Below are 26,884 nucleotides of genomic sequence, written 5' to 3' on the forward strand. Positions count from 1 at the left end.
CTACTGTTCCTCCGCCCACTGTCCTCCCGAAGCCCCGCCCACGGGCCCGCCCTCAATCTAGCCCGGCCCCGCCCGGGAGGCCCCTCCCTGTCCACGAGGCTCCGCCCCGTCAGGCCCCGCGGCCTCGCGGTCACATCTCACACCTCCTCGCAGCCCCGGCGCTCCTGCCGAGGCCCCGACCCCCCGCCGCCCCGATCTAACCCCTCCCCTTGTCGAGGCCCCGCCCCCTCAGGCCCCGCGGCCTCGCGGTCGCATCTCACACCTCCTCGCAGCCCCGGCGCTCCTGCCGAAGCCCCGCCCCCCGGTCTAGCGCCGCCCCGTCAGGCACCGCCCCGTCGGGCCCCGCGGCCTCGCGGGCGCACCTCGCACCTCCTTGCAGCCCCGGCACTCCGGCTGAGGCCCCGCCCCATAACCGGTGGCCCCGGCGGTGCCCGCCTCTCCCGCGGAGTCCGCACACCCGCCTAGACTCGCGGCGACGCGAGGGCGACAGCAAGGCCGGGGGCCTGGGCCCCGGAGCCGAGCCCCCAGCCCCACACGAGGTAGGCCGGGCGCGCGGGCGGGGAGGGCACCCCGGTCGCTGAGGCCGCGCGGTGGGCGGGCCGTGGGGCCCTGAGCCCCCGAGGCGCGCGTGTGCCGGGCCTGGGTTAACGGCTGCGGGCGAGGCCGGTGCACCACGGCGCACCAAGGCCGGGCGCCGCGCCGGCTTCCTCGTGGGGAGCGGCCTCCACAGTGGGGTCGCTCCCCTCCCCACGGCCTGGCGAGGACTGAGCGCGGGAGGGGAGCGTGACGGCCCCGGGCGCCGACCCTTCGGCTAGGCATGTCGGTGACCCTGAGGCTCCGGGGTCCGGCCGTGGGGAAGGCGGGGCGCGCGCGGCCACCTGGACAGACAGGGAGGGAGGCTGCAGGGGGACAGCGAGATCGCCCGCTTCTCTCCTAGTCAGACGCCGTCCTTGGAAAAGATGGAAGGCCAGGAGCGGCCGGCGCCCCCCGCCAGCCTGTTTGCGGACGGGCACCTGGTCCTGTGGACGCTGTGCTCGGTGCTGCTGCCCGTGTTCATCACCTTCTGGTGCAGCGTCCAGCGGTCGCGCCGGCAGCTGCACCGCAGAGACATCTTCCGCAAGAGCAAGCACGGCTGGCGCGACACGGACCTGTTCAGCCAGCCCACCTACTGCTGTGTGTGCGCGCAGCACATCCTGCAGGGCGCCTTCTGCGACTGCTGTGGGCTGCGCGTGGACGAGGGCTGCCTCAAGAAGGCCGACAAGCGCTTCCCCTGCAAGGAGATCATGCTCAAGAGTGACAGCAAGGCCGTGGACGCCATGCCCCACCACTGGATCCGGGGAAACGTCCCCCTGTGCAGTTACTGTGTGGTTTGCAAGCAGCAGTGCGGCAGCCAGCCCAAGCTCTGCGATTACAGGTACGGCTTCGGTGGGTGCTGATTGCCCCACAGTGCTTGGAGGGAGTCAAGCTTTTCAAAGTGGGTGTCAGCAGCCTGCTTTGATCGCCACAAAAGACCTCACCTGCCCACTTAGAGGAAACAAGTTAATATATAGCCCTGGAATGGTAGAACGAGGCAGCTTTGCAGTAGTTATTTGTCGAGTGCTTCTGGCCCACACTCCTTAGCCAGCCTGCCCTTTTTGGGTAATAAAACTTGGCTCTTAACTTTCATCCAGAGGTCTCTAAGTGCTGCAGACTTTATGGCCAATGTAGGTTATATTTTAACTTTTGCTAATTATTGATTAGCTCCATTTTGCATAAAGAAAAATGAAGTATGGACCAGTTAATTTTTCCCTAAAATTGCAAAACTGATTCATCCTGGGTTTTGTATTATGAATGTACAATGAAAACTAGTGTCCTTCCAGGGCAGCACTTTAGGTATCTCCTTTTAATATAGGTTTGGTGCTATAGTGCACACTCCGAAAGAACACTTAAAGGGATACTCCTTTTGCCAGATGGTCTTTCAGGACCTTTGGCATCTTAGCCAAGCGACTTTGATTAAGCCAAGAATATTTTAATAGCTTTTAAACACACATTTGTGTACTTAAATATTGTCTGAAAATAGGTGAAGCTGTTCTTTGCTTGTGTTAGACATTGGTAATAAAAGGGGATGCTTCTCTGCAGATTATCTGTGCTAATTCATTTTACATTTGAGAGAATTTGATAGGGAATTTTACTCAGTGGTAAAATAGAATTGGCCTTCAGAATTTCTAACCTCCAATACAGTTTTGTCTCTGCCTTAAGTCTGGACATCTTCACTGTGTTGGATTTTGTTTCTGACAAGTTGAAAAGTCCCTAGCCATGTTTAAGAACAGAAATAGAAAACTGGCATGAGATAGCAGGTTACTTTTTTTTGTTTGTATTTTGTTTTTAAAAGTCCTTTTTTAAAATTAGCATGAGCACTGTTATATCAACAATTATTTCTAGCATCTTACACATCAGATTAAGACTTTTAAAATATACTTTCAACAACTACAGTTTTATAACCATTTTTACTTGATATCTTTCAAATTTAGGTGTCCTTTTGGCCTCAGTGAGAGCTCAGTTACCAGTATCTTTTTAAAAATTTTTCGTAATTGTCTTGCTAGTTAAACTTTTAGAGAATTGGGATTGGTTTAAATGAAGGCATGAATTAAGTATTATTTCCTTCCCTTCTTTTTGTCTGTGCAGAATTAGATTAAAATGATTTCTGTAAATATCTTAACTGCATTTCAGTTACTCCTTAGCAAATAATCACAGTGCTCTGATTCTCCAATTAAGTGATCTTTCTAAAAATACATATCTGATGGGGTCTCTGTTTAAAACCCTTCCATAACCCCCATCACTTACAGTGATGGTCTTTCAGCATAAACTCCAGGTGCTTAACGTGGTATATAAGGTCCTTGTGCTCTCTGGACCGTCCCTGCCCTTTTAGTCTTATCTACCACTGTCTGCATTAAGCTTTACGCACCAGCAACATCAGGCTGGTTGTGGTTTCCTTTAAATACCAACTTTTCATATTACCCTTCTTTTCCTCAAGGCTGAAGTATCCTCTTCCTGGCTAGCTTCTTGGCATCCATAATGACTATCTTGTGCCCTTTCCTCCAGGAATCCTTCCCTAATCTACTCATCCCTGCCCCTAATTTTTCCTTCTTGATGATGACATAATATCCTGTATATCAGTGGTTCTTGAAATAAGGTCCCCAGACTAGCAGCATCAGTATCACTCAGAAACTTGTTAGAAATGCAAATTCTAACACAGATTTAGATTAGCACACAGAATAAAAACCAGATATTTGCATCTAACACGAAATGAAATAAAAATATTTGCATTATTTGAGACATACTTAAACCAAAAAATTATTTGTTACCTACAATCCAGATTTAACTGAGCATCTTCTATTTTTCCTGGCAATGTTAGCCTCACCCCAGACCCAGTGGATCAGAAACTTGGGCTGGGAACCAATAATCTTTGTTTTAACAGGCCCTGCAGGTGATTCTAAAGCTTAAGAATTACTGCTATATTTATGTACTTCTTAAACATGAGCCTCTGTCCTTAAAGACCTCCTTTTCCTCCTTAGCTTGTTCTCCGGGTTACTGAGCAGTCTCTCCCTAGCATGCTAGAACTCTTAACCCGTGGTAAAAATGGTTTCTTTACAATTTAGGAAATGTTTATTATTCCCAGAAGAAAGGGGCAGTGACCTGAAATATTAATAGTATGTGTTCTGCAGTGCTCTGATTTATTTTAGCTGATCATTTTATGTAGGATTACAGTCTGCTGTGACCTTCTGCAGGAATGAGATATTTCAGATAAAGAAACTAAATATTTATAACCTTTAAACACAGACCAGACTGTCCTTCTTTGGATTTTATCCAGCCCTGGGGAGGGCTCCTTCTGTGACTGCCTCACATTCTTAGGAAGTCCAAGATTTCAAGTAAACCATGAAGACTATTCCATTAGATAGAATTTCAAAGGGCCATGTGATAACTGATTCTAAAACCTGCAACCCAGTTAAAAACTACAGAATAAGTGACAAAGGACTTTTAATTTGGTCCTGTTGTCATTATTTAGGTTTCCCATGCTAAGCATCTGTTTTGTGCCAGGCACTGTGTTGGGTCCTGTTTTCTCTGTAGCCATCTTTCTTTTTTGTGTTTCCTGTTTCCACCTCACCCATGGCAGAGTATGTTTGCACCTAGTATCCTCTCATCTCTTGCCTCACGCTGCTTTTCTTTCTTCGCACCTCTCGTCTGACTAAAATAGGAAGTTGGGTTCTCTTTTTTTAAGTATTCATTACGTTATTGAATAAAACTGTGTTCTGTCTCTTGTTAGGAAAACTTTTTGGTTTATATTATATTTCTATTTATAAAACACTTCTATTTATATCCTTTTCACTACACCCCACCCCACATACATACCCACTGTGATTAATAATACAAAACTTCTGACTCTTAGAAAGCAATATTGGCAACTTTAGGCTTTGATCTTAACTTTTTGATTTTACATTCTATTGGTATGTGTTTATTCATTTCATTAATTATGTGAAACAATGAAAGAGAACAAGTTATCTTCTGGAGCAGAGGTGGGCCAACTTTTTCTATAAAGAGCCAAAGCTAAGCATTTCAGGCTTTGCAGAGCGTATGGTCTGTCATAATTAACTCACTCTCCCATCCATCATAGTGCAAAACCAGCAAGAGACATAAATGAATGAGGATCTATATTCCAATAAAACATATTCCCAAATTAGGAGGCAGGTATGTTTGTAGTTTGTAGTTTGAACCCCATTCTAACATGAATTTCTTAGGTGACCGTCTCAGTTTCACATATAATTCTGTTGCCTCTTCCAGCATACTGAGAACTGGTACCTTTTGGTAAAGTTACTAAGGGGCAACTTTAGAGAAACTAATAAGCAGTGTTGCCAGCAAGTGTTTTTTTTTTTTTTGCCATGTGAACTTTTTTTTAATAAGGCAGTCATACTCCTGCACAAAAATACTTATAGGGTCATGTTCTATGTGTTCATAAGATGATGAACATGATTATGATTCATGATTATATTTACTTGTCAAAACTCAGAAAAGGTACGTATTTATAGATTTCATCATATATAAAATCAAAAGAAAAAATCTAAACAGTGATATGCCTGCTTGCTGAGGTATTTAGGAGATATTCTAATGTCTGCAATTTACCTTTGTACACCAAAAAAAAAAAGCCTTCCCAGGTAGCTCAGATGGTAAAGAAACCACCTGCAGTGCAGGAGACCCCGGGTTTGATCCCTGCGTTAGAAAGATCCCCTGGAGAAGGGAATGGCCACCCACTCCAGTATTCTTGCCTGGAGAATCCCATGGGTAGAGGAGCCTCACAGGCTACAGTCCATGGGTTCTCAGAGAGTCAGGCATGACTGAGGGGCTAAGCACGCATGAAATGGATAGACAGAAATGAAGCAAAGTAATTACAGTAAGTTACTAATGCTGGAATATGGGTGGTAGGCTTACCTGTGTTGCTGTTAAAAATTTTTTTTCTAATGCAAAACTTTTGAAAAAGCAAGGAGACTACTCTTGTATTTTTGGAAATAGTTGCTGAAGTATTGAAAGGTGAAATTTCATTAATGTCCACAATTTTCTTTCCAAATGATTCATTAAAATATGAGTTTATTTTGAAAGAAAGAAAATATGAGAGAAAAATGTTAATTAAGAATCAGAGCTAAGAGTTGGTTTAAAGGTATTCATTTTGCTATTCTTTTGACATCTGTGTAAGGGTTTAAAATTTTTCAAAATAGGGAAAGAATAAAGATTATAAACAATCACTCAAAAACATGACTGCTAAAACTAAAATATTAAAATTTGCTATTAATGTCTTATTTTCCTATCAGATTTGAAATCTAGATCAAATAAAACACCAGTTACAAAATATATAAAGAAAACAGGTCCCAATTTTGATTATGGTATTTCTCAGGAAAAATAGAGTGCTGCCTAAGGAGTGAGTATGTTGGCTTTACTTTCACAGAGCAAAGGCTGATAATAGTCATCATCTTGGTTAAAACAGTCTTTTCTGAAGTTTATGAGAATTTAGTGAATGATAAAGGTGTCACAAATCAATGGGATAGAAAAGATGACTTTATCAGTCGTGCTTGGACAAGTGCTCTTTGAGAGGAAAACAGTTAACTCTTCATATCATGCTCTATACCAAAATAAACTCCAGATGGATTGAAGCAGGAATTGTTAGTTCATAGATAAGGTTCCAGGAAGCCTAACACTTTCACGAGATTCTCAGTGGAATCCGTAGCCCCAGAAGGTTAAGAAGCACTGGATTAAAGCTGAATTGTGAGGGGGAAAATAGCTATAGGCGAATGTTTATCTAATTTGGAAAGGTAAAGGTCTTCAAAGCTTGAAAACATTTAAATAAACCACAAAGGGAATATAAATCTGTCTAGCAAAAAATAAACTTAAGTAGATTAAAGTAGTAAATTTAAGCGAAAACTGAAATACTTGTGGGAAATATGACAGAAAAGAAGTTGATATCCTACATCACTAACAGTTATTAAAACCTAGTAAAAGATAGGCTATGAATCAGTTCACAAAACAAGGCAGAAAAATTATTCAGCTTCATCTAGTGATCAAAGATCTCCAAATTAAAACAACGAAGTACTTTTCCACTCATCAAATTATCAAGGAAAAGTGTTGAGCGAGTATTAAATATGATGGACACCTTTGGGTGCTGGTTGATGCCATTCTGGACAGACATCTCAAGAAACTTAGGAAAATGCATGCCTTTTGATTCAGTAATTTGACTTCTAAAGATTCCAGGGAAGTAATCTCATTTATGTTTAAGGTTGTGCATCATGTTGTTTATACTTAGACAAACGATCTCTAAATTTTTTAGAAGGGGGAAGATTAAATGAATTATGTTATGTCCATGTGATGTGATATTATACATCTTTACAAGCTATGTTTTTTTAAAAAAAATACTTAATGGCATAGGACAGAATTCATGATACAATTTCCGAGGAAAAGTACCTCCAGACATATATACTTTGTTACCCCTAACATGAAAAATAAATATATGAGGACTATAAAACTGAGATTAAATATATCAAAAAGAGTAACTAGCTCTAGATGACTTTTATGTCTTTCTATATTTTCTAAATTCTCGAGCATAAGAGGCTTCCCTGGTGGCTCAGGAAAGAATCTGCCTGCAGTGCAGGAGACCTGGGTTTAATTGGCTGGATCGGGAAGATCTAGATTCTAGAATACCCACTTGCATGCCTTGCCTCCCATACCAGCAAATTTTACTCTGTCTTGAAAGTTGATAGCTTGGTGGGCTACAGTCCACGGGGTCACAGAGAGTCGCACACAACTGAGCAACTTCATTTTCACTTTCACTTAAAATAAAAAATCCTCCACTGATATGGTGAATTACTGCTTAATTTGATTTGTGCTTTGTTTCAGCTTACTAGTTAAATTTGGGCTTCTGGTGGCTCAGCGGTATAGAATCCACCTGCAATGCAGGAGATGTGGGTTCAGTCCCTGGGGCAGGAAGATCCCCTGGAGAAGGGGAATGGCTACCAACTAGAGTATTCTTACCTGGAGAAATCCATGGACAGAGGAATCTGGCAGGCTACAGACCATGGGGTCACAGAGTGTCAGACACCACTGAGCGACTAACACTTTTACTTTCAAGCCAGTATCACCTAAAATACACTTTTAAAAATTTATTCAAGTAGTTTATGAATATATATTGATGTTTAGAAACTCAAACAATACAAAAGAACGTAGAGTAAAAAATGAGTGTTCTTCTCATTCCTCAGTCCCACGTTTCTTTCCAGAGGAAACCGTTGTGAAATAATTCAGAGGGGTTTCCTTTCAGATTATTTTCAATAACAATACACTAGTTTAAAGTGTATAGTAGAGCAGTAAGTGGAGGTAAAATACTTTGGCTTTATAAGCAATCAGTTGTGATTTCTCAAGCTTAGGTTGAAAGCAAGTGTTAACAAAGTCTATGATGCAAGTTATTTTACATTTCCCCTCTAACAGATCATGCAGATAATTATAATTTCAGCAGTAATTAGGATTCTTGAGTTAATAGCAGTAATTACTTGACAAAACTGAACATCCAACCGGAAAAAAACAACCTTAAAATAGAAGTCCAAGAGAGTTGACCTTGGAGTGAAAGAGTTTGTATCCTCTTTTTTTTTTTTTAGTTACAACCATTGTTTTCTGTTGGCCTGCTCTTATCTGTACAGTCAGATCTGCCTGATCCGTGATTGGATTAAATACTTAGTAGATTAATAATAGAAACTAAGACCTTTGCCAGTCTATTCTCATTTCATACATGATTTAAACAGAGAGACAAATTTGAACATAAATGTCTCTGCCTGTAATTTAGATGTAAACGTGTAGATTTGTTTCATATTAACTGCCAATAAGAAATTGACTGTTTTGCTATCTTTGCTGAAGTGGTCACAGATGGTTATAAATCAGGAGGTTTTCAGACTGGACCTTGAGGAACTCTTCAAGCACTGGGGCCAGTGCGGTGTTTAAGCTGCAGGCCTCTAGGCCTAATGACCCTGTTCCAGCCAAAGCCCAAATACATAGAACAGAGAACCATTATTCTAGACCAGCTTTGCTTACGTGGATTACATCTACTGATATTTACCACATTGTAAATTAAAACTGAGAAACGGTTAAAATATTCACTTTAAAAATAATACTGGTAACAAAATATTTTGTGAAAATAGAGGAAAGTGACATCGTTTTATATTTTTGATGTGGAAGTCAGCTAGAGGCTTGTATCTCTTTCTGCATTCAGTCCATTGATTTGGCACATACCATAAAGCTTCCAGAAAATTCTACTATATGCTTTTGATAGAAATGAAGGTGAAATAACATCTTATATTACTATTAAAATGGTTTCAACCTCAGAGACACCCTGAAATGATCTTCCCTAGACCACACTTTAAGAACTACTGTTAAACAAGTTTATTCAAAGTTTATTGCTCTATTTTGACTGTGTAGAAAGCAATTATAAATTTTTATTTGCCAGATTTTTTCATTGGTGATGAGATTACAATTTGTTTTTTTGACAAAAATGATTGGTTTACAGATTAGTATGATTATGGTTTCCAGTTAATTATTATCTGTTTTTTTCCTTCCCTCAGGTGCGTTTGGTGTCAGAAAACAGTACATGATGAGTGTATGAAAAATAGCTTAAGGAATGAAAAGTGTGATTTTGGAGAATTCAAAAACCTCATCATTCCACCAAGTTATTTAACCTCCATTAATCATATGCGTAAAGACAAAAAAACAGATTATGAAATGGTAATCAGAGTTTATTTTTCTTTACATAATTGATTTCCACAAAGTTATTTAAGTCAGTGTGAAACACTGAGAACTGTGTGTGTGTGAAGAATCATTATGGTAAGCCATGATACCCTACCCACTTCCTAAAAATGTGCCATGAACTTTGGCACTCGAGTTCCGTCAGGTCTAAGGAGAAATTGGGATGTGCTATATTTTGGGCTTCCCTCGTAGCTCACTTGGTAGAGAATCTGCCTATAGTGCAGGAGACCCGGGTTCGATTCCCGGGTCGGGAAGATTCCCTGGAGAAGGAAATGTCACCCCACTCTAGTATTCTTGCCTGGAAAATCCCATGGACAGAGGAGCCTAGACAACTTAGCGACTAAACCACCACCACCATATTGTGAAAGTGAAAGTGTTAGTCACATGGACTGTACCCCCCAGCCCTCCAGGCTCCTCTGTCCGTGGGATTTTCCAGGGAAGAATACTGGAGCAGGTAGCCATAAGTCCCAGGAACCTGTATTTGTTTTAAGTTTTCAGATGACTGATGAACAGCCAGGTTTGGGACTCATTATTGTCGGTAAAAAGAAAACAGATTTTTCCTCACACATTGCTCTGAAGAGTGTTTTCCTTTGGAACCTCATATAGGGTACCTGGAGATAAGAATTTATGTTGCACATTAGATTCTGCCACAAATAATAGTGAACATTCCCACAAGGGAAGTCCAAAATAGACATTTTAAAATTTAAAAACATTATGTTTAATGTTATTGTGATACTTTTTAAAAAAAATACACAACCCCTTATGTCTCTGAATTCAGTCTGACATCATAGGAGACTGAGGATCACCAAGTAAAACCAGGGAACATCTTCATTAATGTTTATACCCACGAGGGGAAAGGGAGAGGAAAGAAGTGTTTAGGTTAGAGAAACAGGAATTTAACTTGATTTAGGGCTTTGTACAAATCTGGATTCTTGAGTCTATTTCTGAATACACCATTCAAAAAAATTAAAAAGCTTGAAAATTAGAGTACAGCCAGAAAAGCACAGTCAGGGTTTAGAGAGCGGAGATGAATGTCCCTCCTATGAAGGGATGAAATGTTTTGCCTGGGAGGCAAGACTAAACAATGATGCTTCAAGTGATTGAACACAACAGTTAGATGGAGGAACAAAGGAGATTATTCCTTACTGCAGAAATCAAAAGTAGAAAGTTACTGAAAGGCAGATTTTTAACTCAGTTTAAGTCAAAACTTTCTAGTAATTTGATTAAGCAGTGGAATTCCTTGTTAAGTGAGTTCCTTCTTACATGAGTACCCAAGTGTATACTGGATAACTCATCTAGAATAATGTAGAAGAGATTTCTATTAATATATTAAGCAGAAATTAAATTAATTCATCTCTTTCCATTCTTAGAATTCTTTGATTTTTATATTGTACTTACTGGGATAGTTGATTTTTCTCTCAGCAGATTTACAGCACTGTTGTTAAGAAGTAATGAAAAACTACTCACTGTCTTTGAGATATTAAGGTCTTTTAACGCACATTGGTTTTTTTAGCTCGCCTCTAAACTTGGAAAGCAATGGACTCCATTAATAATTCTGGCCAACTCTCGTAGTGGAACTAACATGGGAGAAGGATTGCTGGGAGAATTCAGGATCCTCCTAAATCCCGTCCAGGTAACCAAAGAGGAGACCTTTCTTTCTGTAGTAATCTTTTCATTTTATTTGTACATTTTCCCTAAATTGTAATGGTTGTTAATGCTTTAAGCCAGTAATCAACCTGGTTATAGGGAAGAATAATAATTATGAAAATAGTATTGAGCTGTCTGAATTTGTGGAGAAAGAGGGGTTCTCATGGTAGGGCTGTAAACGGTGCAGCAACTTTAGCAACTGCTTGGACACTTTCTTAAAAATTCAAACCTAAATTTCCCATACCACATAGCACTTATAGGAATCTACCCAACAGAAACGAAAACATATATCCCGCAAATACTTTTATGCAGATTTCCATAGCAGCATTTTTCATGATAGCCCAAAAGTGAAAAGCCCATCAGTCACTGGCTGGATAAAAGAAAATGTGACGTACCCATACGAATGGAATATTCAGTGATAAAAAGGAATGCTAGTACATACATACTACAAATTAGATGACCCTCAAAAACATGCTGAGTGAAAGAAGCACAGTGCAGGGGATCGGTACCGTATAACTCCTTTCATATGATCTGTTCAGAAAGGGTCAATCTGTAGAGCCAGAGAGTAAATCAGTGATGGCCTAAGACTAGGGCTGGAAATTAGGAGTGACTGATGGACACTTACTAATGGGAAATCTTACTGGAGCAGCGAAAATGTTCTAAACTGAATGATGCACAGCTCACTAAGCTTCCTAAAATTCATTTAATTGTTGACTTTAAATCAGTGAATTTCATTATATGTAAGTTTTACCTCAATTTTAAAAGTAAGAATAAAAGGTTCATGCCATTGAGACTGAGATGACATGCTAGCAGCTTCTACTTTGAAAAACTAAACAACCCATTGTACAGCAATCATTCTTTCCAAATTGTAATTTTCCCTTTCAACATTATACAACTTAAGAAAATATAAAAATAATTTTAAAAGGAAAGAGAAAGGGAAGTTCCCTGGGATTTCAGTGGTTAGGACTTGACATTTTCACTGCCATGGCCTGGGGTTCAACCCCTGGTTGGGGACCTAAGATCACACAAGCCTCGCAAGGCCAAAATAAATAAAATTTTAAAATAGAGAAAATCACCTGCTGTACCTGTACACAAATACATCAGTTGTTTTCATTTGTCCATGTTCTTTTCCATGAATTGTGCATGTGTTTATATACTGGCATTTCTTTAAAAGTAATCTAAGTTTGCATTTACCTAAAAGTATATTCTCCCATGTTGCAACCTGCTGCTGCTACTGCTGGTGCCAAGTTGCTTCAGTCGTGTGTCTGACTCTGTGCGACCCCAGAGACGGCAGCCCACCAGGCTCCCCCATCCCTGGGATTCTCCAGGCAAGAACACTGGAGTGGGTTGCCATTTTATTCTCCAATGCACGAAAGTGAAAAGTGAAAGTGAAGTCACTCAGTCGTGTCCAACTCCTAGTCCCGTGGACTGCAGCCCACCAGGCTCCTCCATGGGATTTGAAAAACTAAACAACCAGGGATTGAACCCCAGGCTGATGGCAGTGAAAATGCCAAGTCCTAACCACTGAACTCCCAGGGAACTTCCCTTTCTCTTTCCTTTTAAAATTATTTTTATATTTTCTTAAGTTGTGTAATGTTGAAAGGAAAAATTACAAATTGGAAAGAATGATTGCTGCACAATGGGTTGTTTAGTTTTTCAACTAAATCCCATCCATGGGACTTGCCAGGCAAGAGTACTGGAGTGGGTTGCCATTGCCTTCTCCAGTGTTGCAGCCTAGTCCTCATAATTATATATGTGATGACTGAGAAACCATCAAGTGGATGTATCCATATTTATACAGTCTCCTGCTGATGGCAGTCAAGTTTGTCTCTACAGTTGTATGATTATAAATAATGCTGCACTGCATATCTTTATACACAGTTTTTTCATCTTTTGAAATACTTTCCTAGATCATTTATAGAATTATAGGTATTATGGGTCCTTTCATCTTTATGTCATTTCACTCATATTGCAAACTTGTTCTCCAGAAATGTGTACTACTTGCACTAATAATGGATTTTTTAAAGCCCGTGCAGAATAATCAGCACTAGTTAGAGGTGAACTTAGCACAGCCTGGCTTTAGGGAACATAAAGGTGGCGGTATTGTACAGTGGATAGAAGACAGGGTTCGACTTCTCTGTCAGCACTTAATTACCAGAGGCAGCGCGGGCAAGTTCTCTAGCCTCCCTGTGTCTCCATCTCCAGTAGACTGCTGTTTGCTCGTGCTTTTCAGGGGCCACCTCAGGGCTTCCCTGGTGGCTCAGCTGGTACAGAATCCGCCTGCCACATGGGAGACCTGGGTTCTATCCCTGGGTGGGGAAGACCCCCTGGAGAAGGGAAAGGCTACCCACTTCAGTATTCTGGTCTGGAGAATTCCATGGACTGTATAGTCCATGGGATCACAAAGAGTTGGACACGACTGAGCGACTTTCACTCACTTCACTCAGGATGAGCCACGGTGACTATAGTCTGGTATACTGCCCAGCATAAAGATAAATGCCAGCGTTGTTATTTAAGCACATCTAGGTCCTCATCTAGAGGGAAGTTATCCTCGCAGGTGGGTGACAGTGTGGGGTAAAATAATTTTTTCCTTCCTTTTCTTTCACATTATAGGTTTTTGATATTACTAAAACTCCCCCCATCAAAGCCCTACAACTTTGTACTCTTCTTCCTTATGACTCAGCTCGAGTGCTTGTCTGTGGAGGGGATGGGACTGTCGGCTGGGTCCTGGATGCCCTTGACGAAATGAAGATTAAGGTATCCATCCTTAAGATCTCCTTGCCTCTCACAGAAGCACTTCCAAGAAAGTTACACAGTATTTGTGGTTATATTTTTTATTATGCAGGTGAATATTAGAAGACCTTGCCAACCTTGAATATTGTGATTGAGCAGTTATTATTTGTATCTTTATTGCTTTGGGCTTTAAATTTTACCAAATATTATTACCCTCCAAATAGTCTGAAGAGAAAAATCTAAAATAATCTTCTGTATTGTAGGGACAAGAGAAATACATTCCACAAGTTGCAGTCTTGCCTCTGGGAACAGGCAATGATCTGTCCAATACCTTGGGGTGGGGAACAGGTTATGCGGGAGAAATCCCAGTTGCACAAGTCTTAAGAAACGTGATGGACGCAGATGGAATTAAACTAGATAGGTAAGTTATATTACCCTCAAAAGTGATTGCTTGAGCTTTGGGAATACTGCTTGAATTATGAACGAGGACTTGTGTAGTTATAAAGGTAAATGTGGTTTAAATGTAAAAGACTGTGTCAGTTGCACTTATGTGTGGACACTGGCGTTTTATTTTGTTGCTGTATATTGTGTTGTTATGTAAATCATAAGTTAGGTAACAAGTTAGGCTGAGTATTCCTCTCAAGATTTACATAGTCATTTAAATGTGTTCATTTCCCAAAATCTGTTTTAATAGAAGAACCTTATCTACCAGACATCCAGAGTTGATTGGTAATAATTATAATTAACTGACAGTTAATTTGTTAGTAATTACTGATTTTTTTAAACTTGTTTTTTAGATGGAAAGTTCAAGTAACAAATAAAGGATACTACAACTTAAGAAAACCCAAGGTATGTTTTTAGGGCTGCAGTTGCTAGTGGTTTCGGCAGACATGACGGGGTGCTTCCACCGTGGCACTGCAGTGGGACACAGCAACAGGCGCTTATCTCTGGGGAGCTGGTTATGGAGCAGGCTGCAGGTGTGCCTGGTTCTCCCCTGGTAGATCAGGCGGGAAAGATTTCAGGGGAAGTGACATGGGAGTTGGTCCTTAAAATGTAAATACAATTTAGATCAACAGAGAAAGAAACAGAAGTCTCCCCAGGTAGAGGAAGTAGACTGGCGGGTGCCAGCTTGGTCAGTAAATGGCGAATAATACGGAGGCAGCACAGCAATGGCAGATCTGTATTTTAAAAAGATGCATTGGATTTTGGTTTTCTCAGAGTATGTGCCCAGGAGTGGGATTGCTGGACCATATGGTAGTGCTATTTTTAGTTTTTAAGGAGCCTCCATACTGGTCTCCACAGTGGCTCTATCAGTTCACATTCCTGCCAACAGTGCAGGGGGGTTCCCTTTTCTCTGCACCCTCTCCAGCATTTATTGTTTGTAGATTTTATGATGATTGTCGTTCTCACCAGTGGGAGATGATACCTCACTGTAGTTCTGGTCTGCATTTCTCTAATAATTAGTGACGTTAAGCATCTTTTCATGTGCCTCTTTGCCGTCTGTATTGTCTTCCTTGCAGAAAATCATAAGTAGAAAAGATACATGCCAGTGTTCAATACAGCACTGTTCACGTGGCAGCAGCCTGACTGTCCAGCAACAGGCGCGTCGTAAAGCAGATGTGGTGAATGCGTGCAGTGGGCATCATTTCAGTTCAGCCCCTCAGTCGCGCCTGACTCTGGCCCCACGGACTGCAGTGCACCAGGCTTGCCTGTCCATCACCAGCTTCCAGAGCTCACTCAAACTCATGTCCACTGAGTCGGTGATGCCACCCAGCCATCTCATCCCCTGTCATCCCCTTCAATCTTTCCCAGCATCGGGGTCTTTTCCAGTGAGTCAGTTCTTCGCATCAGGTGGCCAAAGTATAGCAGCTTCAGCTTCAGCATCAGTCCTTCCAATGAATATTCAGGACTGATTTCCTTTAGGATTGACTCATTTGATCTCCTTGCAGTCCAAGACTCTCAAGAGTGTTCTCCAACACCATAGTACAAAAGCATCAATTCTTTGGTGCTCAGCTTTCTTTATGGTCCAACTCTCACATCCATATATGACTACTGAAAAAAACATAGCTTTGACTATACTGACCTTTGTCAACAAAGTAATCTCTCTGCTTTTTAATATGCTGTCTAAGTTGGTCATCACTTTTCTTCCAAGGAGCAAGCATCTTTGAACTTCATGGCTGCAGTCACCATCTGCAGTGATTTGGGAAACCACAAAAATAAAGTCTGTCACTGTTTCCATGTTCCCCCATCTATTTGCCATGAAGTGATGGGACCGAATACCATGATCTTAGTTTTCTGAATGTTGAGTTTTAAGCCAACTTTTTCACTCTCTTCTTTCACCTTCATCAAGAGGCTCTGTAGTTCCTCTTCGCTTTCTGCCATTAGAATGTTGTCGTCTGCATATCTGAGAATATTGATGTTTCTCCCTGTAGTCTTGATTCCAGCTTGTGCTTCATCCAGTTCAGCATTTTGCATGATGTACTCTGCGTATAAGCTAAATAAACAGGGTGACAATATACATCCTTGACGTACACCTTTCCAGATTTTGAACCAGTTTGTTGTTCCATGTTCAGTTCTAACTGTTGTTTCTTGACCTGCATAGAGATTTCTCAGGAGGCAGATAAAATAGTCTGGTATTCCCATCTTTTGAAGAATTTTCCACAGTGTGTTGTGATCCACACAGTTAAAGGCTTTAGTATAGTCAGTGAAGTAGAAGGTAGATGTTTTTCTGGAATTCTCTTGCTTTTTCTATAATCCAGTGGATGTTGGCAATTTGATCTCTGCTTCTTCTGCCTTTTCTAAATCCAGCCTGAACATCTGGAAGTTCATGGTTCACATACTGTTGAAGCCTCACTTGGAGAATTTCAAGCATTGCTTTGCTAGTGTGTGATATGAGTGCAATTGGGTGGTAGTTTGAACATTCTTTGGGATTGGAATGAAAACAAACCTTGTTCAGTTCTGTGGCCACTGCTGAGTTTTCCAAATTTGCTGGCATATTGAGTGTAGCACTTTCACAGCGTCCTCTTTTAGGATTTGAAATAGTTTAGCTGGAATTCCATCACCTCCACTAGCTTTGTTCATAGTGATGCTTCCTAAGGCTCACTTGACTTCACATTCCAGGATGTCTGGCTCTAGGTGAGTGATCACACCATCATGTTTATCTGGGTCATGAAGATCTTTTTTGTATAGTTCTTCTGTGTATTCTTGGCACCTCTTCTTAATATCTTCTGCTTCTATTAGGTCCATACCTTTTCTGTCCTTTATTGTGCCCATCTTTGCATGAAATGTTCCTTTGGTATCTCTAATTTTCTTGAAGAGATCTCTAGTCTTTTTCATTCTATTTTCTTCTATTTCTTTGCATTGATCACTGAGAAAGGCTTTCTTATCTCTCCTTGCTATTCTTTGGAAATCTGCATTCAGATGGGTATATTTTTCCTTTTCTCCTTTGCCTTCCACTTCTCTTATTTTTTCAGCTATTTGCAAGGTCTCCTCAGAGGAGATAAAAATGCCATTTTACCTTTTTTCATTTCTTCTTCTTGGGATAGTTTTGATCACCACCTCCTGTACAATGTTACGAACCTCCATCCATAGTTCTTCAGGCACTCTTTCTATACTCAGCCATAAAAAGGAATTATATTGGGTCATTTATAGAGATGTGAATGGCCCTAGAGTCTGTCATACATAGTGAAGTAAGTCAGAGAGAGAAAAACAAATATTGTATATTAATGCATATATGTAGAATCTAGAAAAATGGTACTGATGAACCTTGCAAATCCTGATTTGCAAGTCAGGAGTAGACATACAGACATAGAGAATGGACTTGGGGACACAACAAGGGAAGGAAAGGGTGGGATGAATCAAGAGATTAGCATTGACATATATACACACTGCTGCTGCTGCTGCTGCTGCTGCTGCTGCTGCTGCTAAGTCACTTTAGTCATGTCCGACTTTGTGCGACCCCATAGACAGCAGCCCACCAGGCCCTCCCGTCCCTGGGATTCTCCAGGCAAGAATACTGGAGTGAGTTGCCATTTCCTTCGCCAATGCATGAAAGTGAAGTTGCTCAGTCGTGTCCGACTCTTAGCGACCCCGTGGACTGCAGCCCACCAGGCTCCTCCGTCCATGGCATTTTCCAGGCAAGAGCACTGGAGTGGGGCACCATTGCCAGCTGGTGGGAAGCTTCTGCATAACACAGGCAGCTCAGTTTGGTGCTCTGTGGTGACCTAGACAGGTGGGGTGGGGGAGTGGCCACGGGGAGAGATGTCCGAGAGCAAAGGGACATGTGTATACATATAGCTGATTCTCTTGGTTGTACAGCGGAAACTAAGGTAACATTGTAAAGCAGCTAAACTCCAATTTAAAATTAATAATATATAAAAACAAGAAAGAAAAAAATAAAAAGAAAAAATACTGGGGTTAATGTGAAAATAGGTAAGAAACCTGCACTATGACAAAACAAAGGGAATCTTAGGAGGAGAACTACATACTTCCTCACCATAACGCAGCACCTTCCTCACTATGACTCAGCATTTCCAGACCATGACTCAGCACTTTCCCTGTTCAGAGACGTTTTAGAAGTAGTATTGATCGAGACTTGGCAACTGATTGCTACTAGGGGAAGTGGGAAAAAACTTTACTACGAGATTTCTAGTCTTTGTGACAGGATGTGTGAAAATGACATTAACCAAAATAAGAAAAATAGGGTTTCAGGTGTGAATGGGAAGAAAATGAGTTAATAGTCAGGGCATGCCAACCTTTAGTGTGTGACCCACTGAACAAGAAGTCAGAAATGCAATCTGTTGCTCAGGGGGAAGACCTAGTGCAGCTCGGTTGAGGAACCCAGGCTGGATTGGGAAGTAAGATAAACTGAGCGGGCACCAATAGCCTAATGGAGACTGGAAAATTGAGAACCTGAGAAGTGCTGGAAGTAACAAGCAAATACAATGAGAACACAGGATTGGAAAGCCTGGGTGTAGAGTAGAACTGTTTAGATGTAGCATATTAACCAGAAATGGAAAGTGAAATTTTGTCTTAAAGAATCAGCCTTTAAACTGAAGCTTTATCTCTGGAAACATCACTGGATAGCATAAAATAGCTTATGTAAAAAGTAAATGACTCAGTTTTCATAAAGAACATAAAGACTAAGGTTTATACGTTGATTAAGTGACACAGGCATGGATGGAAGCATAATCTGCTGCTTACCCTTTTCCACAGGAATTCACAATGAACAACTATTTTTCTATTGGACCTGATGCTCTTATGGCCCTCAATTTTCACGCTCATCGTGAGAAGGCCCCATCTCTGTTTTCTAGCAGAATTCTTAATAAGGTGTGTTGGATAAAATAACATTTCCTGCTTATCACCTAAGGTACAGTAAAAATCAATAGTTCAATTATACCTAGCACTCTTTCAACTCGATTGAGATAGAACTAACTTATGGAAACATTTGCCTGCTCCATTTTGTGTAAGACTGTCAAATTAGATCCTTAAATGTATTTTATTAAAGTATTTTATAACCATGACAAAATTTTTTAACTGAGAGTTGCAGTGTTTTAGAGCATCTTTTGCTTAGATGCCTACTAAATGGAATATATGATAGCTTATCTTACTTAAATGGCAACTAGAATTGGAAGTAAATTTAGGCAAGATAAATTTCTGATGAAGTCATTAGTGGAAAAATAGATTGAATAGGCCTGAAAAGACTCTAAAAGGCAAATGAGGTAAGAAGAGGAGCAGTTTGTTTACCACAGTTTTAATGGAGATCATCTCTGGTTTCTAGTACAATTGATTCCTTTGGTGGAACATTTGTCTTGGAATTTTTTTTAATGACTTTTGATGACTGAGCAACAGGATGTGACAGATAGATGCTGGTTCTGTTTTACAGTTATCTGCTGTTCCTGGTTCTGTTTTACAAATATTTGAAATTTACAAATAGCTCCCTTTTATTAATATAGTTACCAACACAATAGTGTTGCTCTTTATACAGTATGGTAATTAGCATCTCAATGCTTCCATCAGCGTTTCTATATTCAAAAGTGATTATCAAATGTTTGCTAGATTTGCCTGTATTACTTCCATTAAGTAATGTTAAGTACTAGGAAAAGGTGAAATTTTTTTCATAAGGTGTAGCTTTTTGGATAAACTGGGAGAAAACACCATTTAAGCACAAACCACCTAATCCTGCTGCTGCTGCTGCTAAGTCACTTCAGTCGTGTCTGACTCTGTGTGACCCCATAGACGGCAGCCCACCAGGCTCCCCCGTCCCTGGGATTCTCCAGGCAAGAACACTGGAGTGGGTTGCCATTTCCTCCTCCAGTACATGAAGGTGAAAAGAGAAAGGGAAGTCGCTCAGTCGTGTCTGACTCTTAGTGACCCCATGGACTGTAGCCCACCAGGCTCCTCTGTCCATGGGATTTTCCAAGCAAGAGTACTGGAGTGGGGTGCCATTGCCTTCTCCGACCTAATCCTACATTCCCCTAAGAAAATGGGCTGAACTGTAGTAATAATGGCGCCTTCTCCCATCAGTCTGCAGTCCACTCTGTGGATACACAACTCAGTCGTCACATCAGGGAGCTTTGGTTCAGTGTCTTTTTTTAGCTTACAGGGCTTGTTAGATTGCTTTAATATCATATTTTCTGTTCATTTCTCATAGGCTGTTTACTTATTTTATGGAACCAAAGATTGTTTAGTGCAAGAATGTAAAGATTTGAATAAAAAAGTTGAGGTAAGCTTTTAAACTTTTAGGTGGTCTCTGGACTATGAACTTTTTTTAAACAAAAATGCTGAATTTTCTATTAACATATTTCGATAACTCATATGGAGTATTTATTGTGTACCAGACACTTCTAAGTGCTTTATACACATTTTCCCACTAAATTTTCACCACAGCCTATAAGGCAGATACTACTATATTCCCGTCACTCATGAAGCTGTTTGAAATTAAATAACTTGCCCAGGTTCACAGAGTGCCCAGGGATACAGGTAACCAGCATTTAAACCCAGGTTTATGTAACTCCAGAGTCTGTGTAACTCTTATACTGAGCAGCGTCTGTTCATGCGTGATGACCAGTGTGAAGCTCTGTGACAACAGTGCCTGAGCCATGGACTCTCAGAGGAAGATGAAGCCCAAAGTTTAACTCCTGTTATGGTTGTGATGTATCTCTGTTATGTGCCGTGCAGCCTGGCCAAAAAAGAGTAAGGAAAGAGCCCAACAATAAACAGCTTAGGGAAAGAGTGGAAAATGAGCAGAGAGGGAGGAGCCTGACTGCACACTCAGCTTGGAAAGCTGCTGCAGTTAGACAGACTCTGAGCTCACAGCACAGGTGGAAGGGTGAGGTTGGCTGTGAAGAATGTTCCCTTCTGCTTTATCCTATTTCCTTTTTCCTGGACTTTGATTACTTGGGTAGAGTGAAGCGTATGACATAGCACATTTTTTTGTCTAATCGTCTGTTTATACAAAAATCACCTGTGATACCACCCATTAAATGCCAGGCACAGTTTTAGGTACTAGACATAACAGTGACAGATCTCTCACTGTCATTAAGTTTGCAGTCTGGAGAGAAGAAAGACATTTAAACCACCCTGTACTATGGCATAAGAAATAATATAAGGAAAATACGAAGTCTTACAGGAATTACATACACAGAAGAACTGTACAAAAAAGATCTTAAAGACCCAGATAACCACAATGGTGTGATCACTCATCTAGAGCCAGACATCCTGGAATGTGAAGTCAAGTGGGCCTGACAATGTGAACAAAATTAGTGGAGGTGATGGAATTCCAGTGGAACTTTTTCAAATCCTAAAAGGTGATGCTGTGAAAGTGCTGCACTCAATATGCCAGCAAGTTTGGAAAACTCAGCAGTGACCACAGGACTAGAAAAGGTCAGTTTTCATTCCAATCCCAAAGAAGGGCAATGCCAAAGAATGTTCAGACTACCACATAATTGCATTCATCTCACATGCTAGCAAAGTAACACTCAACATTCTCCAAGCCAGGCTTCAACAGTACGTGAACCGTGAACTTCAGATGTTCAGGCTGGATTTAGAAAAAGCAGAAGAAGCAGAGATCAAATTGCCAGCATCCATTGGGTCATAGAAAAAGCAAGAGAGTTCCAGGAAAACATCTACTTCTGCTTTATTGACTATGCCAAAGCCTTTAACTGTGTGGATCACAACAAATTGTGGAAAATCTTCAAGAGATGGGAACACCAGACCACCTTACCTGCCTCCTGAGAAATAGGTATGCAGGTCAGGAAGCAACAGTTAGAACTGGACATGGAACAACAGACTGATTCCAAATAGGGAAAGGAGTACATCAAGGCTGTATATTGTCACCCTGTTTATTTACCTTAGATGCAGAGTACATCATGCAAAATGCCAAACTGGATGAAGCACAAGCTGGAATCAAGATTCCTGGGAGAAATATCAATAACCTCAGATATGCAGATGACAGCCCACTTATGGCAGAAAGTGAAGAAGAACTAAAAAGCCTCTTGATAAAAGTGAAGGAGGAGAGTGAAAAAGTTGGCTTAAAACTCAGCGTTCAGAAAATTAAGATTATGGCATCCTGTTCCATCACTTCATGGCAGATAGATGGAGAAACAGTGGAAACAGAGACTTTACTTTTGGGGGGGGCTCTAAAATCACCGCAGATGGTGACCACAGCCATGAAATTAAAAGACGCTTGCTTCTTGGAAGAAAAGCGATGACCAACCTAGACCGCATACTAAAAAGCAGAGACATTAACTTTGTCAACAAAGGTCCGTCTAGTCAAAGCTATGGTTTTTCCAGTAGTCACGTATGGATGTTGGACTATAAGTAAAGCTGAGCACTGAAGAATTGATGCTTTTGAACTGTGGTGTTGGAGAAGACTCTTGAAAGTCCCTTGGACAGCAAGGAGATCCAACCAGTCCATCCTAAAGGAAATCAATCCTGAATATTTATTGGAAGGACTGATGCTGAAGCTGAAACTCCAATACTTTGGCCACTTGATGCGAAGAACCGACTCATTGGAAAAGACCCTGATGCTGGGAACGATTGAGGGCAGGAGGAGAAGGGGACAACAGAACATGAGATGGTTGGATGGCATCCCTGATGCATTGGACTTGCGTTTGATCAAGCTCCGGGAGTTGGTGATGGACAAGGAAGCGTGGCGTGGTGCAGTCCATGGGCTTGCAAAGAGTTGGACATGACTGAGCAACTGAACTGAACTGAACTGTACATAACCCACAGACTGGAAACTGTCTAGGGAAAGTGACTGATGAGGAAGTCTTTCTGGAAGAAGTTAACAAACTGTAATCTGCAAATTAAAACTTAGCTAAATGAAGGAGATAAACATTATTCTGGGCTAAAAACAACATGGGCAAAGGCCCAGAGGCAGGAAAGAACATAGCATATTTGAGTGTGTTCAGGCTGGTGTGTAGCCTGCAGGAGAGACAGTGGCGAGAGCTGATGCTGGAGAACCAGGCAGACGCCGAGGTCAGAGAGAAACTGGTGACTCGTTAAGGCACTTGGAGTTCATCGTGAACACTGAGTCCAGCCATTGAAGGGACGTAATCGGGATAAGTGTCAGTCTAACCAGCCTTTGAGAGGTGAGTAAGAGGAGAGCAGAGCTAGAGAAACAGTGGCTGCTGGACGAGGGTGCGGTCAGGAATGACGGCGAGGGACGGAGACTTAGAAGTAGCATCAGTGGTTTTTAGTGCTTAATTGGTATGGAAGGTGAAGAGACAGAGGTCAAAGATAATTTCCAGGTTTCTAGTTAGGGGCGTGAGGACAGCTGGTGCTAACCTTTCCTGGGAAAGTAGATGGCAGAGAAGATGCTTAACTCACCTTTGGGCATGAGAGTTTTAGGAGCCATAGTCAATGGGAAGTGTTCTGTGGGCAGTTGGATATACAGATCTAGCCCAGTTCACTTTCCTGCACCAACAAAAAATTGCCATCAGCACAGAGATGGCAATTAGCAAGACAGAAGTGGCTCAGATTTCAATCCAGAGTGTGTAGAGAAGAGAAGGGAGCCCAGGACATGGTACATAGCTGTGTGAAATGCCTTCGGTGTGAGGCTGGGAGTGGAGCTCTCAGCAGTGGCAGAGGGACGCCCAGAGAAGTAGTCTGGTTCCCAGAAAGCAAAGGAAGAGAATATTTCAGGGAAAGAGGAAGGGGTTGGCAGTGTGAGATGCTGCTAAAACAGCAAGTTAGATAAAGCCTGAAAAAATAATGGGATGTAAGAAAAAGGATGTCTTTGATTTTAAAAAATTCACTGTTATGATTCATTTATTGCAACAAACATTGAACGAATGAGAAAGGCTAGATTACCTGGGTAGGCAGCAGTCTTCCTGCCAGCTCACATGTATGTGAAAGTGGATGGGATTCTGAGTGGCTGTGTCTGAAAGTAGTGTGCCCTAAAGTAACTTACTCCTTGTATTTCTTTAAAGCTAGAGCTGGATGGTGAGCGAGTAGAACTGCCGAATTTGGAAGGCATCATCGTTCTGAATATCGGCTACTGGGGTGGCGGCTGCAGACTGTGGGAAGGGATGGGGGACGAGACTTACCCTCTAGCCAGGTATGTACACTTGCAAGCGGTTTCTTATGTCACTGGTTTCTTTAAAGCAGTCTGTTCTTTGTAGACTTTTCACATTTTTACCACAGATTTTCCTCTTGTATACCTCATTAATATCAATAGTTAATAAGCTGATGGTCCACCTATGCTGAAAAGTAATTGTCCTATTGTGGCTGGTTTTATTTTACCGCATCGCATAATCCATGTTTCCTTTGTCCAATTTTAGGCATGATGATGGTTTATTGGAAGTCGTTGGAGTATATGGGTCTTTCCACTGTGCTCAGATTCAAGTGAAACTGGCGAATCCTTTTCGAATAGGACAAGCACATACAGTGCGAGTAGGTGAAATATTGCTACAATGGACTAATCTGTCCCATTTCTAAGCCACTGAGGTTTAGAAGATAATATACTATAGCCTTCCCTAAACCAACATGTGGTTTACAACCCATGCTATCAGTCATCCTCTACCCAGGCTGAATAGGATGGGGAAAGATAGGAAATACGGCCCTCAGTCCAGTTGAAGAAGTGAAGTGTTCAGTGAAAAAGAATCCCTTAAACAATTAAGAATAAAATATATTCAGATTAATTTTCTAAGAGTGCATTGCTAAGAAATGTCCCTAAGAAGGGTTAAAGGACTCGAGATCTTATTAAGGAAGATTTTTCTGAGCTTTCTGGGGACTAACTCTTTTCTCATTTGTACCCATAATTCTAGCTGATCTTGAAGTGCTCAATGATGCCAATGCAGGTAGATGGGGAGCCGTGGGCCCAGGGGCCCTGCACTGTCACCATAACCCACAAGACACACGCACTGATGTTGTATTTCTCTGGAGAGCAAACGGATGACGACGTCTCTAGTGCTTCAGATCAAGAGGATACAAAGGAGACTGAGTAGATGGAGGAGGACATGAGGACTCGGTGTAGAATCCTCGCAGACAACTAGATACCCAATCATCCAAAAAAGAACTGTCAACTAGCTTAGTCTTCATTTCATCAGTAGTAGAGTGGGTATACATCTATGTACATAACATTCCAAAAACAGCCAGACCTCCGGGTGTTCACAAATGCCTGGCCTTTTTGCGGCAAACACTTAGACCGTCCAGCACGAGCAAAGTCAGAACGCTCCACGAAGGCTCCGTGTCTGCGGGTAGGCTTGCTGACGTGTACGCTCCCTCCTGGTCCTTATCCTTGAACCATACAGTGGATTGGACACGTATACCCAGCAAGGTGCGGGTGGAAAATCATTGCCATTTTAATGTGGAATGTGATGACACTGTACATTTAAAAATGACTTGCTGTTTTGAAAGGAGATGGTTGGTGTTACACCAGCATGGTTCATGCTGGGCAGCCTCCTATAGCACGCCTCTTAAGACTTCTTGCAGCCCAGCACCAAGTGGACACATAAATATCTATTTCCAGGAAACCCTAAAAGGAGAAATGGAAAAGGAAGGCAACACTCGGATTTTTTGTTTTAAATTTTATTTTAAGGACACTTTCAGTCTCCTACTGTTGTTTGGTTAACTCTGTTAATGACCGAGTTGAGCTGAAATCGGCCATCTTGTTATACTCCAGAATAGCCAAAAGGGGACCACCTAGGCAAGTTGTAAAAGTCAACATTCAGAGCACTTTGCATTGAAAGTTACAGGTTTCAGGACTTCCCTGGCATTCTAGTGGTTAAGACTCCATGCTTCCACTGAGGAGGGTATGGGGTTCAACCCCAGGTCAGGGAACTAAGCTCTTGCAGAGTGGCAGTCAAAAAAAAAGTTACAAGTTTCAAATTGGACTGTTCACCAACTTCTCTTTTGATTAAAAGACAGTGTCAACAATTCAAAAAAAAATTTACTAGGGAAGATTTACCAGTCAGGTTAATTGCTCAAAACAAGTTCAGTATTGATTGATACATTTTAAAAATTTGGTGGTCTTACAGTAACAGGAGTATATCCAAAGTACTTAACAGAATTTCCCATGGGGAAATGGATATAGAATCCTCTGCTAAAATGTTTATATCATATTTATTTTAAAATGAGAGATATATTTTTTTAACTTATTTATTTTCTTCACCGTGGTATACCTGTGTTTAGTGTTTACAATATGTTGCTTTATTTAATAAGTTAAGTTGATCATAAATTCTGCTACTCACAGATAGAAATATAGCCTAAGTAATAATTAAAACCCATAATTCTTCTGATAGATATATTATCTGGATACTCTCATTCTTCAGAAATATTCCGAGGGTGCTCCTCAGCTGCTCCCCAACCTGCTCCCTCAGGTTCCACAGCGAGGCCGCCCCAGGGGGCCCCCAGCCTGGTATTTTTAGGACAGATGGCCTATTTGTGGATTTGGTGGTCTTTTATGCCATTAATCTCTGAAGAACTAGAATGTATCTTCCACCAAACACTATCAGCTCCCCTGAAAGATCTGTGAATGCATCTGTCGTCTATTACGAGTTGCCAGAAACTTAAATTTCAGTCACCTTCAGGCCCAGGCCATGTTTTGAAGGAACAACTAAGAAATGTATACAGTAGTGGTCAGTTACATTAGAATGCTTTTATTTTGCTTAAATTAATCTCTTCCAGATCTCAATGTGAGCAGCTAAATTCTAATATTGTAAGATTCTGTGAGAAGATCTGTTTTCACCTTACT

General features: G+C 41.4%; 1 protein-coding gene across 1 annotated transcript; it reads left to right on the forward strand.

Moving 5' to 3' along the window:
• The first annotated feature begins 959 nt into the window (after nucleotides 1-959).
• DGKE (diacylglycerol kinase epsilon) lies at nucleotides 960-25,136 on the forward strand. The gene is made up of 11 exons (XM_068978948.1): nucleotides 960-1,414; nucleotides 9,126-9,285; nucleotides 10,820-10,939; nucleotides 13,567-13,710; nucleotides 13,950-14,107; nucleotides 14,484-14,535; nucleotides 18,901-19,014; nucleotides 20,339-20,410; nucleotides 24,120-24,247; nucleotides 24,471-24,582; nucleotides 24,957-25,136. The coding sequence occupies exons 1-11, from the start codon at nucleotides 960-962 to the stop codon at nucleotides 25,134-25,136; spliced, it is 1,695 nt and encodes a 564-aa protein (XP_068835049.1).
• Nucleotides 25,137-26,884: the final 1,748 nt, after the last annotated feature.

This window comes from Capricornis sumatraensis, chromosome 8 (assembly GCF_032405125.1).
Source record: "Capricornis sumatraensis isolate serow.1 chromosome 8, serow.2, whole genome shotgun sequence".
NCBI lineage: Eukaryota > Metazoa > Chordata > Mammalia > Artiodactyla > Bovidae > Capricornis > Capricornis sumatraensis.